Below are 18,239 nucleotides of genomic sequence, written 5' to 3'. Positions count from 1 at the left end.
CATTTTCAGCTTCAGCTGCTGCAGGCGGTGGGGGGGGCCCTGCAGCTCTCAGCCGCTGCGGGTAGTGGGTGCTGGACCCTCCCACCCCTCCTTCCATCCCTCAGCAGGGCTTGGGCTCTCACCCCACTGTCAGCCCCATTTTTGTCAGTTTTTTTAATAAAAGTCAGGGACAGGTCATGGACTTCTGTGCATTTTTGTTTATTGCCTCTGACCTGTCTGTTTATTGCCTCTGACTTTTACTAAAAATAACCGACAAAAATCTTTCTTACCCATAATGCACCTGATCTGTTCTGCAATATTATTTCTGTGGCTGGTTGGGAAGGGATGATAATTCATTCTTGACAGTTGAAGACACACATCCCTGGTAACTTATCTAGAGTCACTACAAGTTACTCGTATACAGGTTTATTTTTTTGAATCCTACAAACTACCCACCTCAATAATGAATTTACATGTGGGAATGCTGTAGGTTAACATTATGTGACTTTAAAACATTTTCCAATCAGGGAAGCCGCTCACTAGTCAGTCTTCCTGGGGAAGCTTGCTTCTGTGAGATAATGACTGATGTTGGATTGTACAGTGTCATAAGGGTGAAGGATGTGGGGATAAAAGACGGTTACTCACCGTTGTAACTGTTGTTCTTCGAGATGTGTTGCTCATATCCATTCCAGTTAGGTGTGTGCGCACGCTGCGTGCACGCTCGTCAGAAGATTTTTACCCTAGCAACACTCAGTGGGTCGGCTGGGCGCCCCCTGGAGTGACGCCGCTATAGCACTAGATATATACCCCAGCCGACCCGTCCGCTCCTCAGTTCCTTCTTGCCGGCTACTCCGACAGTGGGGAAGGAGGGCGGGTCTGGAATGGATAGGAGCAACACATCTCGAAGAACAACAGTTACAACGGTGAGTAATCGTCTTTTCTTCTTCGAGTGATTGCTCCTATGCATTCCAGTTAGGTGATTCCCAAGCCTTACCTAGGCAGTGGGGTCAGAGTGAGACGTGACAGAGTGTAAGACTGCTGAGCCAAAGGCTGCATCGTCTCTGGACTGTTGCACCAGTGCGTAGTGGGAAGCAAAGGTGTGAATTGACGACCAGGTCGCCGCTCGACAGATGTCCTGAATGGGGACATTGGCCAGGAAGGCGGCAGAAGAGGCTTGCGCTCTTGTAGAGTGAGCGGAGAGATGACCAGCCGGAACCTGAGCGAGCTCGTAGCATGTCTTGATACATGACGTCACCCAGGCCGAAATCCGCTGAGAAGAGACTGGCATGCCCTTCATGCGATCTGCTACCGTGACAAAGAGCTGGGGCGAACAGCGGAAAGGCTTCGTCCGGTCTATGTAAAAGGCGAGGGCCCTATGCACGTCAAGGCTGTGAAGCTGTTGTTTCCTACGGGATGCGTGCGGCTTCGGGAAGAAGACCGGGAGGAATATGTCCTGGTTCACATGGAAAGCCGACACTACCTTAGGCAGGAAGGCAGAGTGTGGCCGAAGCTGCACTTTGTCCTTATGGAAGATAGTGTATGGCGGGTCGGCCGTTAGGGCACGAAGCTCTGAGACTCGTCTCGACGAAGTAATCGCGACGAGGAAGGCAGTTTTCCAGGACAAGTAGAGAAGGGAACACGTGGCCAAGGGCTCAAAGGGGGCTCCCATAAGCTTGGCTAAGACCAAGTTCAAATCCCAGGTAGGAGTTGGGCGCCATACCGGAGGGTATAAGCGTTCTAGCCCCTTAAGAAAACGGGAAACCATATGATTGGAGAAGACCGAACGTTCCCCAATGCTGGGCCTAAAGGCGGAAATTGCCGCCAGGTGCACCTTCAAGGAGGAGATGGCGAAGCCTTGCTCCTTGAGGGACCAGAGATAGTCCAGGATCTTGGGAATAGGTATGAGGAGAGGATTGAGACCTTTCTGATTACACCTGAGCGCGAAACGCTTCCACTTGGCGAGGTAAGTCGACCGAGTGGAAGGCTTCCTGCTCTCCAGCAGCACCTGCTGCACTGCAGCGGAACAGTCCCGCTCCACTCGGGTTAGCCACGCAGGAGCCAAGCCGTCAGGTGGAGGGACTGCAGGTCCGGGTGGCGAAGCCTGCCGAAGTCCTGTGTTATGAGTTCCGGCCATAACGGGAGGGGAATAGGAGCCGCTACTGAGAGATCGAACAGCAGGGTGTACCAGTGCTGTCTCGGCCACGCCGGAGCAATGAGAATGAGGCGGGCTCTATCCCTCCGGAGCTTGAGCAGGACCCGATGCACAAGGGGGAACGGAGGGAAGGCATACAGTAGGTGATCCGTCCACGGGAGGAGGAATGCGTCTGAGAGGGAGCCGTGGGAGCTGCCCTGGTAAGAGCAGAACAGATGGCATTTCCTGTTCTCTCTGGAGGCAAAAAGGTCTATTCGGGAAAAACCCCACCTCTGGAAAATTGTGTGGACCACATCTGGACGAATCAACCACTCGTGGGAAAGGAAAGACCTGCTGAGACGGTCTGCCAGCGTGTTCTGCACTCTCGGGAGAAACGATGCTACTATGTGTATAGAGTGGGCTATGCAAAAGTCCCACAGTTGCATCGCTTCCGTGCAAAGCAGGGAGGAACGTGCTCCGCCCTGCTTGTTGATGTAGAACATCGCTGTCGTGTTGTCTGTGAAGACGGACACGCAGCGACCTTGGAGGTGGGAGCGAAAAGTCTGACACGCCAAGCGAACCGCTCGCAGTTCCCTGACGTTGATGTGGAGGGTCAGCTCGCGGGGTGACCAGAGGCCCTGGGTTTGTAGGCCGCCGAGGTGCGCACCCCACCCCATGGCCGAGGCGTCCGTAGTCAGTGTGATGGAGGGGTGAGGGGGGCGGAACGGGACTCCAGCGCACACCACCCCTGGGTCCAACCACCAGTTGAGCGACTCGAGGGCCGACTTCGGGATCGTGACCACCGTGTCTATAGAATCCCTGTGCAGGCGGTAAACTGACACTAACCAAGATTGAAAAGTGCCAAGGCGGAGCTTCGCGTATAGGGTCACAAAAGTGCACGCCGCCATGTGGCCTAGGAGGCTGAGGCAGGTGCGCACCGTTGTCGTCGGGAAGGACTGCACGCTTTGGATGATGGCAGACATGGACTGGTGCCGAGGCATAGGGAGGCAGGCCCTGGCTAGATTGGAGTCCAGGACCGCGCCGATTAAGTCTATCCTCTGCGTTGGAGCCAAGGTAGACTTCTTGGCGTTGATCATAAGGCCTAGGATCATAAGGATCTGAGTGTTGAAATAGGCCTATGACCTCGGCCATTTGTTGCGCTACGAGCTGCTGGGACGTTCCGCGGAACAGCCAGTCGTCGAGATACGAGTACACATGTATTCGGCGACGGCGAAGGGCCACGGCGACCACTGCCATGCACTTGGTGAAGACCCTCGGTGCCGTGGAAAGGCCGAAGGGGAGCACCGTAAATTGGTAGTGCTGGCGGTTGACGACAAAGCGCAGGTAGCGTCGATGAGGAGGGTAAATCGTGATATGGAAATACGCGTCCTTCATGTCGAGGGCGGCAAACCAGTCTCCCGGATCCAGGGAGGGGATAATGGTCCCCAGGGTGACCATGCGGAACTTGAGCTTGACCAGAAATCTGTTGAGCTCTCAGAGGTCGAGGATTGGTCGCAGACCTCCCTTCGCCTTGGGGATTAGGAAATATCGGGAATAAAAACCCCTGCCCCGCATGCCTTCCGGCACCTCCTCTATGGCACCCAAACTCAACAGAGTCTCAACCTCTTGCAAGAGGAATTGCTTGTGAGAGGGGTCCCTGAAGAGGGATGGGTAGGGTAGGTGGGAGGGAGGGAGCGAAACAAACTGGAGGCGGTAACCAAACTCCACCGTGTGAAGTACCCAGCTGTCAGATGTTATCTGGGACCAAGCCGGTAGGAACTGGGAGAGACGGTTGGAAAACAACGGGGAAGGATCCGGTAAAGAAACTGGTGGGCCGTCCTCGGGCGTCCCATCAAAAGTTCTGTTTGGGCCCTGAAGTAGGCTTCAAGGGCGGTTGGGACTGGTTTCCCTGATTACCCGACTGTCTGCGCCGGTTCACTCTGCCCTGGCACCTGTTATCCGGCCGCGGTCTGGGCTGTTTGAACGGGCGGTACGGCTGTGGCCGGAAGGACCTCCTCTGGGTAACCGGCGTATGCATGCCCAGGGAGCGAATCGTGATTCGACCATCTTTAAGGGTCTGCAGCCTTGAGTCTGTCTTTTCAGAAAAGAGACCCTGGCCATCAAATGGCAAGTCCTGGATGGTGTGTTGGACCTCCGGCGGCAACGTGGAGGCCTGAAGCCACGAAATTCTCCTCATGGTCACTCCAGAGGCCAAAGTCCTGGCTCTCGAATCTGCAGAGTCCAGAGAGGCTTGGAGGGCCGACCGGGACGCTTTCTTACCCTCCTCAACCAGGGCCGCAAACTCAGGTCGGGAGTCGGATGGCACAAGCTCAGAGAACTTCGAGAGGGACACCAAGGTGTTATAGGTGTACCTGCTGAGGAGAGCCAGTTGGTTAGCAACTCTTAACTGGAGGCCACCGGCCGAATAGACCTTACGCCCCAAAAGGTCCATGCGCCGCGCTTCTTTGGATTTAGGCGCTGGCGCTTGCTGGCCATGTCGCTCACGGTTGTTAACCGACTGGACCACCAAGGAGCATGGAGCTGGGTGTGTGTATAGGTACTCGTATCCCTTGGACGGGACCGAGTATTTTCTTTCCACCCCCCGAGCGGTCGGAGGGATGGAAGCTGGTGACTGCCAAACAGTGTCCACATTCCGCTGGATAGTGCGGATAAAGGGCAGGGCTACACGAAGAGGCGCATCCGCTCCGATTATGTTGATGACAGGGTCGTCGTCTTCTGCCACCTCCTCAACTGGCAGATTTATGTTTTGGGCCACCCGTCGCAACAAGTCCTGATGGGCCCGAAGGTTGATCAGGGGAGGGCCCGAGGCGGACGCCCCTGCCACCGCCTCATCCGGGGAGGAAGAGGATGACAGGCCCGGGACCAGTGTGTCCTGCGGGGGTTCAGCAAGCTGCTGCGGGGCCTCCTCGACGGGGGGATGCTCCGCATCTACGGATGTCAGCAGCCCCTCTACCACGGCTGTGGGAGTAGGTCTGCTGACCGTAGCCTCAGGCACCCTGTGGTCGGATGTCCTGGAGCGCTGAGTGGAAAAGGGCACTCCTTGAGTCTCATGGTAGGCCCATGGAGTCCAGAAGCCCCATTGAGGAGGTCCCTGGTCTTGCCCTTGAGGCTCGGTGCGCTGATCAGCTGCGCTGTCGGCCTGAGAGGAGACAGACGGCTGTCTCGAAGACCACGGCGGTGCAGAGAGGCTGTGTGACTGCGCCGTCGATGCCGCCGGTCTGTCCCTGGACGGTGCCGGGGAACAGTGCCGGGAATGAGACCGGGACCATCGACCGTGCCGGTGCCGGGAGGTCGACTGGGATCTCGAGTCCCGACGGTGGGAGCGGCTGTGGGAGGACCGGTACCGGGAATGGTACCGAGAGCCGGATCGGTGCCGATAGCGCCTGTCAGGAGACCGGGACCGGGATCATCTCTGCGAGTACGACCAGTACCGTGATGGAGAGCGGTACCGGGACTGCGAGCGGTGCCGAGATCTGGAGTGGCGGGAACGTGAACGTCTCCAGGACAGGGACCTGGAGTACCGTCTGTCCTGCCTGTCAGGGGAAGGAGGCCTCATTACAGCCGGCTTGCCCGCTGACTTAACAAACCGCACCGGCGGTGCCGGGGGTTGAGGATGTGTTGGCTCTGTCAACGCTATCAGCTCTCTCGCCGTCGAGAAGGTTTCAGGTGTCGACGGGAGAGTGAGCTTGACCGCGGTATGCACTGGAGAGCAAGGAGGTACCGGACTCGACGGCCCTTGCGGTGCCGGAGTCAACGGTACAGCGCCCGGTAGATGCGCTGTCGGAGTCGGTGCCGGGGGCGCTGGTGCCGGAGGTCGGGCGAGAGGTCCTGAAGCAGAGACCTTGGAGGATGTCTGTGCAGCCTTACGTTTCCTCGAGGGAGAGAGGGAACAGTGCTGGGGGGCCGGTGCCGGCTGCTGCTTCGTCGTGGCCTCGGTACCGGAACGGTCAGGAACCGCTGGAGAGCTCCGCACCGAAGAGGTCTGTGGAGCGGCCGGTGTCGGCACCGCAGGGCTAAGTGCCGACTCCATCAGGAGCTGCTTCAAACAAAAGTCCCACTCCTTTTTTGTCCTTGGCTTAAAGGACTTGCAAATGCGGCATTATCTGCTAGATGAGACTCTCCTAAGCACCGCAGGCAGGAATCGTGGGGGTCTCCAATCGGCATCGGCCGCTGGCAGGCCGAGCACGGCTTAAATCCCGGTGCCTTGGGCATGAGCCCGCACCGGGTTGGGAAAAAGAAGGGCTTAGCCCCTCGATTTCCCCTAACTAACTAACACTAAGTACAACAAACTTTTTAAACTAATCTAACTATATTTTAAGAACTATATACAACAAGTATGAGAAAGAAAACAGTGAGAAGCTAGGGCTGTGGTGGACAACTATGCACTCCATTGTTCCAACGACCGTCACGGGCGGTAAGAAGGAACTGAGGAGCGGACGGGTCGGCTGGGGTATATATCTAGCGCTATAGCGGCGCCACTCCAGGGGGCGCCCAGCCGACCCACCGAGTGTTGCTAGGGTAAACATCTTCCGACGAGCGTGCACGCAGCGCGCGCACACACCTAACTGGAATGCATAGGAGCAATCACTTGAAGAAGAATAAGTATGTTGGTGAAGATCAGGTAAAATAACATTTAAAATGAGACATTCCTGTGTCATTCTACCGAGTTGGAATATTGAATGAGCATGAATTACCTTCTTATCCCACTAGAGGGGATAGTTAGTCACTTGTCAGCCACAACTGTGTGGACAGAGAATTTTAATGTCATTGTTCTCAGTCTAGTTGCTTTTGTCATCACGCATTTTATGGCTTGCAGAACAGGCCATGAAGGTGTCAAGGTTACTGGAACAATCAGCATTTTTATATCATTATTGTAATGCCAGTGCCGTAATGAGCAATTTAATTAATGCTATAAAACACAGTACTTAAGGCTCTGTGTGTTTCTCATTATAGAGTAATATGTAGCAATTTCATCTTAGTTTAAATCTTCATTGCATTTGTTTGCAGACGTGTATTTTAATGTTCAGGAAACAGCCCAGCAATTTTATAGGTCTAACTCTAAAAACCCTTTTTGTTAGTGAAAAGACAAATGGGGGCAGTGGGGTGGGAAAGGGGAGTCAATCACCAGGGGAAAGGAGAGATGAGAGCATAGGACTACGCTCTGAGGGAGGGGGTGAGCAGTGAGTGTGGGAGGAGCAGCTGAGGGGAAACGGTCTCTGGGGCAAGGATCCTGAGGGAGGGGGAGCTGAAGAAGAGTGGGGGTCAGTTTGCTCTCAGAGTAGCAGGGTGCACCCTCACCTCTCCCTGGGAGGAGACTGCGGACAGACCCTTCTGGTCCACAGCCATCTTGACCACTGGCAGTTGCAGCTTCAAGGACAGGTGTGTGTCCATGCAATGCTGAAAATTCTGCCAGCAGTGCTCAGCCTCGTGGGGGATGAAGGCTGCACTGCTGGCCAACACAGAGATTGACCTGTCCTCCACCGACATCCTGCTCACCAGATAAGTCTCCTTCAGCTACCACCAGAAGGCATCTCAACAGCGGACTAATGTTACAGTAGTGCCCAAAGACCTTAATCAGTAGGAGTCCCTCATTGTGCTAAGCACCATGCAGACCATTAAGAAGGCCCAGTTCCTGTCCCACAGATCTCTCTAATAATCTTCCTTACAATTCGATACGGCAGACACGCAAGTATTATTATTCCCATGTTACAGTAATGGGAACTGAGGCACAGCTTCCAAACAAAGAGGTACTTAAAAATATATATATATATAAATACGCACACACAAACTCTCTAAATAATAAGGCTCAATTTTTTTCCTCAAATTTAAAACGTGGAATTCTCTTGGTGTTTGATTTTAAATATTCTCCTGTGAGAACTGCAACTCAATCACTGTAGTGCTGTGTTTTAAGAGCCTTCTGGAAAATAACTAGCCTTTAAACCAAAGTGAAAGTGACAAAAGTGTCAGTTTCACTCCTGTTTATAGTCAATTTCTAGCCTATTTTTATTTGTAGTTGGAGTATGTCTATACTACTGGCCGGGGGGGGCAGTGATCCAACGGGTTGATTTATCGCGTCTAGTCTAGATGCGATAAATCGACCCCCGAACGCTTTCCTGTCAACTCTTGTACTCCGCTGCCGTGAGATGCGCAGGCAGAGTCGACGGGGGAGTGGCAGCAGTCGACTCACTGCAGTGAAGACACCACGATGAGTAGATCTAAGACTTCAGCTACATTATTAACATAGCTGAAGTTGCATAACTTGGATCAATCTCTTCTACTCCCCCCCCCGCCCCAGTATAGACCAGGCCTTTGGTAACACCCCTAGAGCCCCATGCAGCTGCAGTATAAAATCACCAGGCCTTCTAGTAGGATGTTTCCAAAAGTGAAATGTTCTATTCCAATGTTAAGCAGTGTCCCTTAAGTGACTAGCCACAAGATGTCAGATATTTATTTAATTTTCTTTCTTTATATAGGAGTTAACTTAGAAATTAGCTGACAGGAGCACTATACCTATCATCTGCAAAGTAAGTTTTCAGGTGCCTAAGTAGCCCCTGGAATCATGGTTAAAGTTGCGCCTCCTACCAAAATCTGAAATAGTGTTCCTGCCAGTGAAACAGAAAATCCAGTATTCACACAGCTCTAATTGAGATATTACATTGTACATCTGTTCCTTAGGGGAAAAAAAAAAAAAAAGGTGCCTGCTTCTATATAGCTTCATGTTCACATGAATAGTAAGAGATAATTGTATGTTAGCCTGCATCATTCACACCTGTTAATCACAACATATAGAGATATAGTGCCACTCTTATGTTACAGGATTTTACTCACTAAGGTGAAAATAATGTAAAATCATAACTTAAATTCAAGTAGTTTTTCACACTATCAGTATGGTTCTTAGTAGCATTGATCTGGGTGCTGAATTTGGAAATTACTCCCATATAGTAAATCTAAGATGTATTTTCAGTGGTCTGGATCATAACTTTGTTAGTACCCAGTAACAAACTCCATCTCATCCGTGCATAAAGTGCTATTAAAAGTCTGCAGTAGAATGGCTGCCAGAAAATAAATTGTCAGGTTTTTAGAAATGAACCTTCTAGCTGTGGTTTCTCACAGTGCTTTTTATCCTGAGCCTTTCTGACTTCTAACTTCTTACAGCTAAATTGAGTTAGCTTTTCCAACAGACAGTAACAGTTTAAAAGCCAGCTTGTGCACATGCTAAGGGGAATTGAAAGCCTCGACTAACAGACAGCTTCAGAGCAGCAGCAAAGGAGGCCAGGATGAGGAAAAAGGGGATTGTACACTGCTGGGGAAAAACAGGCAGAACAGTAGGAGAGATACAGTGTGAACTAGAAAGTTTAAACGAAATTAAATTTGATCCCAAAAACTATATTGCATCCACTGAATAGTGTCTGTCTTTGTACATTTGATACCGCTTTTTACTGCTTTATATAAGAAAATACCTTCTGCTGTCAATTTTGTTTAACTCTTTTTACCAAATAAAAATTGGTAACTACTAGCATTGCAAACCATGTGGGCTTTGCTCTCCTGGTTTGTAACCAGAATCTCTAGGTGATTTTTAGAAAGGATGATGTGCCCTAGTTAACTGAACACAGTCCCACCACTGCCACTGATTTGTGTGGCCTTAACCAAATTACTATGAATTGTTGGGGTTTTTTGGGTTTTTTTAAACTGTCTCGTTGAAGTCAATGGGAATTGTGTTGCTCAGTAGCTCTTCAAAATCTTGAAATAGATTTCTCAGGAGAGTTCAGCATCCACAATTGTAGTTATTGTTTCAAAAGGGCTAGAGCACCTGAGTGCTGAGCTCATTTGAAATATGGCCCTATGCATTTATCTCTCATGTATCTGAGTGTCCGCATCTGTAAAATGGGGAAAACGTATCCACTGCAAACTAGATAAGTCAGGGTTAATGTTCTTCAAAGCACTCTTTAAGTAAAGTATTATGCATTATAATAAACTGTTATATAGAAACCCAATTTTATATGCACAATGTAAATTTCACACACTTTCTAGTTGTCGTCATAGCATATTAGCAATATTGGATTTCAGCCAGTGTGTTTTCAAAATTGATTGGCTGCTTGGAGTGTGACATTGCATTGTTGTCCAAACCAAGATATTTTCCATTTAATTTTCAAAAAATGAAGTTCTCACTAAACCATCATAACCTTATTTAATTATGCAAAAATCTATTGCCTCGTACCTCTGGGAATAGTGGCAGGGTGTTTCTAGTGAACTGAGCAATGGTCTCTCAATTTACTGTAATCAGAAACTTACATAGGGATTGTACCTTTGTATTTACCTTGTTGTTCAACTATATTTCATACTTTAGTTTTTTCAAATACAGTATCAATCTGAACCAGAAATAAACAATACAGAGTCTTTGGACACTGAGCCCATATTTGCATTACACTCCTTTTGCTAGTGAAAGTGTCAGTCATGTACATCTACCATTTGGGAAACCCACCCTCAACTGTTTCAGCAAATATAAAAGATACACTTCTCAGTATAGTCGTGTGAAACTCTGAATCAGATCCATAGATGTCAGTGTCTGTATTAATGTGTTGCTTTTTGTTAATGCCTTTCATCCAAAGATCTCAAAGCAAATGAATGAGTCGCAATATCACTGTGAAGTAGAGAAGTGTATCCTCATTGTATAGATGTGGAGACTGAAGCACGAAGACTGTGAGTTGCCCAGGGTCTCACAGTGAGTCAGTCAGTAGCAGAGCCAGGAATATAATCCAGGAGTCCTGACTCCCAGTCCTATTCTCCATCTACTAAATAGAATTCCCTTAGTTTTTATTTTGCTAAATGTTTGATTAAAATCTTCCAGGTTTGAGGAACCCCCCTAGACCTCTCTTGGCGGCTGATCCCTCAAGTTCTGGAGGAGCTGATGCAGACGGTGGCCTCTTTGCAGTTCCCACGACTCTACCACCCAATAGCCGACATGGAAAGCTGTTCTTGCCTAGCAAGGAAGCAGAACTGACCTTCCGACAGCACTTGGACACGATTAGTGTAAGTGAAACTGTTGCAGGGTGATTGGCACCTTTAAGAGGGAGCAGGGTCCAGTACACCTCTGACTGATTACCTGCTGCCCAATTGGGTTTAAGGGATGGCACCTGGGCCTTATAAAGGGGGAGACAGCAGCAGGGGAAGATGGGCTACCCACAGATGTGTCTCAACCCAGAGAGGTAGGGGTGCAGCTAGAGGAAGAAGATGTGGCAGAGCCTGTGGAGAACAGGAGGCTCCCACAGGAGACCCAGAGTAACCAGGGAAGGGCCAAGAGAGCCCAAAGAGGGGTTGCCTGCTGATTTTTCTGATCCAGAGAAAAAGAGAATTGAAGAAGGCTGAGCTCCAGCTAGGAAGGGCAGGGAGTGGCTGTTTGGTGGAGACCAGACTGGAACAGAAGAGCTCCGGAACTGGCTGAATATGAACTTAAGTGTTGTGGTGATGGACTTTATTGTGGAACTTTGAGAATTGCTGTGAACTGTTTGTTATTCAACCAGTCTGAAGCAAGGACGGTGTTAGCCATGAGAGAGCCTGTGTGGAGTTTGAGTCCTGAAAGAAGGGGAAATTGAGACAGGCCTCTACAGAGCCACACTTGGCCAGCAGGCGGCACTACAGGCAGGCACGCCCTCTTACAGAGATCAGTGAACAAAAAATGTAGCATGCTGGAGCCTGACCCAGCTGGTGGGGATTGAAATCCTACTGGTCCAAGAACTACTGATTTGAATATTAAAAAGCATAGTCTTCCTTATGAAGAAATGCCTCCAGCAGTGTTCAGACCTGACATTACACTGGAAGAAGCTTGTCAGGTGCTTGAGCGTACAGCTAAGCTTCAAAGCTACACCAGCTTGAAAGCCAGAATGCCATCTTACTGGCACTTTGCTAATTAAAGTTCACCAGTTGAAGCCAAAGTTCTGTCTTATTTACACATGTAGAAAAACTAATTGATGTCTCTCTTTGTTTATCAAAGTTTGAAATATCCCATCAAGTTTTGTTGACTCAATAACTACTTGTTCTTCTTCGAGTGATGGTCCCTGTTGTATTCCACTGTGGGTTACACGTGCACCCACAGTCGGAGAATTTGAAAGAAGTGTCCGTTGATCTACACATGCACGCTGATTCACCTCGTGCTTCTGTTTGAGGTGATAAAAGTCACGGCAGACTGACCGCATCTCCAGTTCTTTCTGACCGCCACGTGGTCTGGGTTGGAACCTCCAGGGTTGTCATCTCTGATGCAGCTCTAATACCTTTAATTGTACATAGTTTTCAGTTTTAGTTGTAGTTTTAACAGTTCAGAATAGAGGTCAGCAACTTCCCCCAGTCCCCACGCCCCCTATACCTCATTCAGCATTTCAAACTGCACCTCCTGCCTGCAATCCTTCTCAGTCAGCGATGACCGCCAATGCTGTCTCTACAGCCTGGAAGAAGCTCTCATTGCAGCTAGGTGCAGTGTTTGTCAGTCTTTTTCCCAGCTATAGCAGAGAAGATCAAGCATTTTTGTCTCCAGAAGTATCTCCTGGAGAAGGCCATGAGACTCAGGCTGGAGAATCCCCCATACATCTGCCAGAATCAGTAAGGAGTGCGCCTCCTGCTGCTACTACATCTAACTCCGGTGACGGCGGAGCCACCCCCACAGAGCTTATGTCAGGGGCCTATTCAGGAGATTAGGAAGCACTCCCATAAGTATGGGATTAAATTTTCCTCCAAATCTTACCTTAAAGAAACATTCCTTCCACCAGCTCAGCCCAAGGGGACAACATATGTTCTATATTCCACAGGCACAAGAAGACCTGTAAACAGTGAGAACACTGGTTCCAGGCAGTGGACCACTTGGTATCGCCATCTCCAGCACCTCACAAAACATGAGACCCTCCGGCACCAGTAAAGCACCAGTACTGGCAGCCAAAAATGAGAGTGTAGTGTCCCTTCTGCCAGGGAGATCCTGATCTGTGGCTGCACCCCAAAATGTCTTTGCTTTACTGGACCCAGCGTCTCCTCCTCCATCAGGTCCTTCCACCTCCAGGGAACTCAGATCTCTGCCATAAGACATGCCTGTGGTACAGGGGCTATCGCCCCCTCACATGTATGCTATACACTTCTCCAATGGTACTGCCTTTGGAACCAGTCCTCTTTTTTTTCATGAATCTGAATTTGCGGAAGAATCGCCTTTCCCATACCACTCCTATGCACCACCATGGTAGCAACTGTCTTCTCACCTTCCCTGGAGCCGATGGTGCCCCATGCCATGGGAACCCCACAACGTCCCACAGCATAAAGGTGTGATTCTAGAAGCTGCAGAGATTTCCCTAATCCTGGACTACATTCTGTCCCTAAAGATACCGGGTCTCACTCTCAGCTGCTTGCAAGTCTATCTAGTGGCAATTAGTGTGTTCCATCCTCCAACAGAGGGTTACTCAGTTTTTACATACCCACTAACTGATAGATTTTAGAAAGGCCTCATCAGAATCTTCCCACTCTACAAATGATCACACCTCAGTGGGACCTGAATCTGGTATTTTCAGTATTAACAAAATCCCCCTTTGAGCCAGTGCCGTCCTGCTCCATGTTCCTCCTCTCCATGAAGGTCACCTGCCTTGTTGCCATCACTTAACCGAGAAGGGTTGGTGAACTAAGGACTATGATGGTGGACCCGCCATTTATAATATTCTTCAAGGATAAAGTCTCTGCACCTACTCCTGAAATTTTATTTTTTACCAAAGGTGGTCTCCCAGTTTCGTATTAACCAATCCATTCACCTACCTGTTTTCTTCCCACACACCCATAGACTCTGCGTCTCCCCTCAGTGTCTGACAGGCTTTGACCTTTTACCTACAGAGAACAAAAACAATCAGGAAGTCCCCTTGACTGTTTGTTGTGGTAGCAGAGAGAATTAGGGGACAGGCCATCTCCACCCAGAGAATCTCCAAATGGATTTCTGCTGCCAGCTGTCAAATCTGCCTTCTCCCCCCAAGACGATACAAACTCACTCCACTAGAGCTGAAGGAACGACCACGGCATCCCTTCAAGATATGCCTCTCATAGACATATGTAGAGCAGCCACATGGAGTGTTCTGTCCACACGTTTGCCACACACTACACCTTGGTGCAGGACTTGGTGGCAGATGACTCCTTTCACATGGTGGTTCTCCACACGACCCTTCTGACCTCATCCTCACACCCTCCTCCTACGTAGGTACTGCTTGTCAGTCATCCACAGTGGAATACAATAGGGACCATCACTTGAAGAAGAGGAGGAGGTTACTTACCTCTAACTGGAGGTTCTTTGAGATGGGTGGTCACCATCTGTATTCCACTTCATCTCCAGGAATCTCCAGTAACAGGTAAGTAACCTCATACCAAACCATGATAGATGAGTAGTTAGTAAAACATTTCCTTTGGGAGTGAGCTTCCTCCCCATAAAGCTGGTAAAAGAATGAGTATTCCTGACAGAAAACATTATTGGAGTAGTTCCTAGAGGCTCTAAAAGAGATCAGGGCCCCATTGTGCTAGACCTTCTACAAACACGCAGTGAGATTAGGCCTGCCACAAACTGCCTAAGTGTAGATAGACACTCCAAGTATGGGGGAGTAGGGGAAGCAGAAGCATGTAGAGGTGAGGTGACTTGCCCAGAGTCTCACAGCAGGTCGGTAGCAGATTCAGGAATAGAACCCAGGTCTCCTGATTCCGAGTCTAATGCCCTGTCAGTTGGACCAAGCTGCTTCAATGCTGCGGAGACCTGGAAGATGACCTTAAAGTATCAATTTCTAGTTTAGGGAAATTAAACATAGTGTACATAGTTCAGTGGAGCTTTTCCCTCATTGAAGTCTAACTTTAAGCAGCCTGCATTTAGAATAATATACATTTTCAATACATTGTATATACACCAAAGATGAGGGAGATATGTATGGTTTGCAGGTAGTTTTGGTATGAAGAACTTTAGACTGATTTGAAACTTAAGAATGGTCATACTGGGTCAGACCAAAGGTCCATCTAGTCCAGTATCCTGTCTTCCGACAGTGGCCAATGCCAGGTGCTTCAGAGGGAATGAACAAAACAGGTAATCAAGTGATCCATCCCGTTGCACATTCCCAGCTTCTTGCTGCGGTGTTTTGGTAAAGAGCTGTTGTTTTGTTTCTGGTGTCTTTAATAGATACATTATTCATCAACAGAGCTTAGGGAGAAATTTTTCATGACTGGGTGATCAAAATACTATGTAACACGTTTCCTTTCTCTTCCCCTCTCCCCCCTCCAGATGCAGTCAGACTACTTCTTGCCAAAACCAAGGAGATTGCGGAACAGGCACCTGCGGAAGCCATTGGTGGTACAGGTCAGAGAAATTGACTGAGTCTGGAGTTTGTTTGCTTGCTGAGTAGACCGTCAGTGAGGTTTTCCTAAAAATAATAAGAACGAGAAGTACTTGTGGCACCTTAGAGTCTTAACAAATTTATTTGAGCATAAGCTTTTGTAGGCTAAAACCCACTTCATTGGATGCATGCAGTGGAAAATACAGTAGGAAGATATATACACACTGTAACAAGAGTAATTAATTAAGGTGAGCTATTAGGTGAGCTATTATCATTGGCCAAACCGGACAGTGTCTATTGCAAAAGAATAAATGGACACAAATAAGGCGTCAAGAATTATAACATTCAAAAACCAGTGAGAACACTTCAACCTCTCTGGTCACTCAGTTACAGATCTCAAAGTCGCAATACTCCAACAAAAAAAACTTCAAAAACAGACTCCAACGAGAAACTGCAGAATTGGAATTAATTTGCAAACTAGACACCATTAAATTAGGCTTGAATAAAGACTGGGAGTGGATGGGTCATTATACAAAGTAAAAACTGTTTCCCCATGCTAATTTTTCCCCTACTGTTACTCGCACCTTCTTGTTAACTCTTGGAAATGGGCCATCCTAATTATCACTACAAATGTTTTTTTTCTGCTGCTGCTAATAGCTCACCTTAATTAATTACTCTCATTACAGTTGGTATGGCAACACCCATTTTTTTCATGTTCTCTCTGCGTATATATATGTTCCTACTGTATTTTTCACTGCATACATCCAATGAAGTGGGTTTTAGCCCATAAAAGCTTATGCTCAAATAACTTTGTTAATCTCTAAGGTGCCACAAGTACTCCTTGTTCTTTTTGCTGATACAGACTAACATGGCTACCACTCTGAAACCTTAAAAATAAGAGTTTAGCTTCCTCTGTCATGTCCTCTGAGGACATAAAACTGAAGAGTCATAGGGAACAAGGATTCTTCTTTGAATAGTGTCCCTCTGGGTGCTCCACTGTAGATGTGTATGCATCCCTGTGTTTCTGATTGGAGATCTTCGGTAGTAGTATCTGTTCGGCCCACACATGTGCTTTCTCCTCGTGCTCTGCCTCTATGCTAATTAATGATGCGCGGTGAGCTGCCTTTACTTCCTTCTCAACCACCCCTGGCTAGAGAGAGCACGATTAGCAGTCCGTTCACAGATACTTTAGATCTTTAGAAATCCTTTATCTTAGTCATTCTTAAACTGTCTACACTGCGTACCTTACAGTGGCTAAGGTACCCAGGGTACGTCTACAATACGGGATTATTCTGATTTTACATAAACCGATTTAGTAAAACAGATTGTATAAAATCGAGTGCACGCAGCCACACTAAGCACATTAATTTGGTGGTGTGCGTCCACAGTCCGAGGCTAGCATCGATTTCTGGAGCGTTGCACTGTGGGTAGCTATTCCGTAGCTATCCCATAGTTCCCGCAGTCTCCCCCGCCCCTTGGAATTCTGGGTTGAGATCCCAGTGCCTGATGGGGCAAAAATCATTGTCGTGGGTGGTTCTGGGTAAATGTCGTCAGTCACTCCTTCCTCTGGGAAAGCAACGGCAGACAATCATTTCGTGCCCTTTTTCCCTGGATTGCCCTGGCAGACGCCATAGCATGGCAACCATGGAGCCTGTTTTGCCTTTTGTCACTGTCACCGTATGTGTACTAGATGCCGCTGACAGAGGCGATTCAGCAGCGCTACACAGCAGCATTAATTTGCTTTTGTATGATAGCAGAGATGGTTATCAGCTGTTCTGTACCATCTGCTTCCATTGTAAATTGACAATGAGATGATGGTTACCAGTCCTTCTGTACTGTACTCTCTGCTGCTATCATGGGTGCCCCGTGTCAGATCCTGCAGAAATGATGAGCTGCATGCCATTCACAGGGGGTGCCCCTGCAACAACCCCACCTGTTGTTTCCCTCCTCCCCCAGCCTTCCTGGGCTACTGTTGCAGTGTCCCCCCATTTGTGTGATGAAGTAATAAAGAATGCAGGAATAAGAAACAGTGACTTTTTAGTGAGATAAAATGAGGGGAAGGCAGCCTCCAGCTGCTATGATAGTCCAGGCAGAACAGAATCTTTTCTTTACACATGAAGGGCGGGGGCTGATGGAGCTCAGACCCCTGTTGCTATGATGAAGACGGTTACCAGCCGTTCTGTACCATCTACTGGGAAGTAGTAGCACTCATGGGCTGATGATGAGAACGGATACTAGTCCTTCTGTATTGTACCATCTGCCACAAGGCTGATGATGACGATGGATATCAGTCATATTGTACCATCAGCCACCAAGGAGGGGGGGCGAGGATGCTACAGTTCACTGCCGCAGCATTGCGTCTACCAGCAGCATTCAGTACACATAGGGTGACATTTAAAAGAGTCAAGAGACTATTATTTTCCCTTTTCCTTCTGGGGGTGGGGGTGGGGGGTAAATTGACAAGCTATGCCCTGAACCACCCCGGACAATGTGTTTGACCCTACAGGCATTAGGAGCTCAGCCAAGAATGCAAATGCTTTTCGGAGACTGCAGGAACTGTGGGATAGCTTGAGTCCTCAGTCCTCCCTCCCTCCCTCCATGAGCGTCCATTTGATTCTTTGGCTTTCCGTTACGCTTGTCACGCAGCAGTGTGCTGAGTCCCTGCTGTGGCCTCTGTCTGGAGATTTTTTAAAAATGCTTTGGAATTTCGTCTTCTGTAACGGAGCTCTGATAGAACAGATTTGTCTGCCCATACAGTGATCACATCCGTATGGTCCATGCTG

General features: G+C 48.8%; 1 protein-coding gene across 8 annotated transcripts in view; it reads left to right on the top strand.

Annotated features, from left to right (window-relative positions):
* The window catches only part of CRAMP1 (cramped chromatin regulator homolog 1), a 120,932-nt gene that overhangs the window by 77,114 nt on the left and 25,579 nt on the right, over nt 1-18,239 (top strand). For all 8 annotated transcript variants that reach the window (XM_044979755.1, XM_044979754.1, XM_044979759.1 and 5 more), the window contains 2 exons: nt 10,980-11,161; nt 15,405-15,479. In XM_044979755.1, coding sequence (XP_044835690.1) covers nt 10,980-11,161; nt 15,405-15,479 — 257 coding nt within the window. The remainder of the gene's footprint in view (nt 1-10,979; nt 11,162-15,404; nt 15,480-18,239) is intronic.

The sequence above is a fragment of the Mauremys mutica genome, chromosome 11, assembly GCF_020497125.1.
Source record: "Mauremys mutica isolate MM-2020 ecotype Southern chromosome 11, ASM2049712v1, whole genome shotgun sequence".
NCBI lineage: Eukaryota > Metazoa > Chordata > Testudines > Geoemydidae > Mauremys > Mauremys mutica.
Note: the sequence above shows the minus strand (reverse complement) of the source record. Positions and strands in the feature narration are given on the sequence as shown.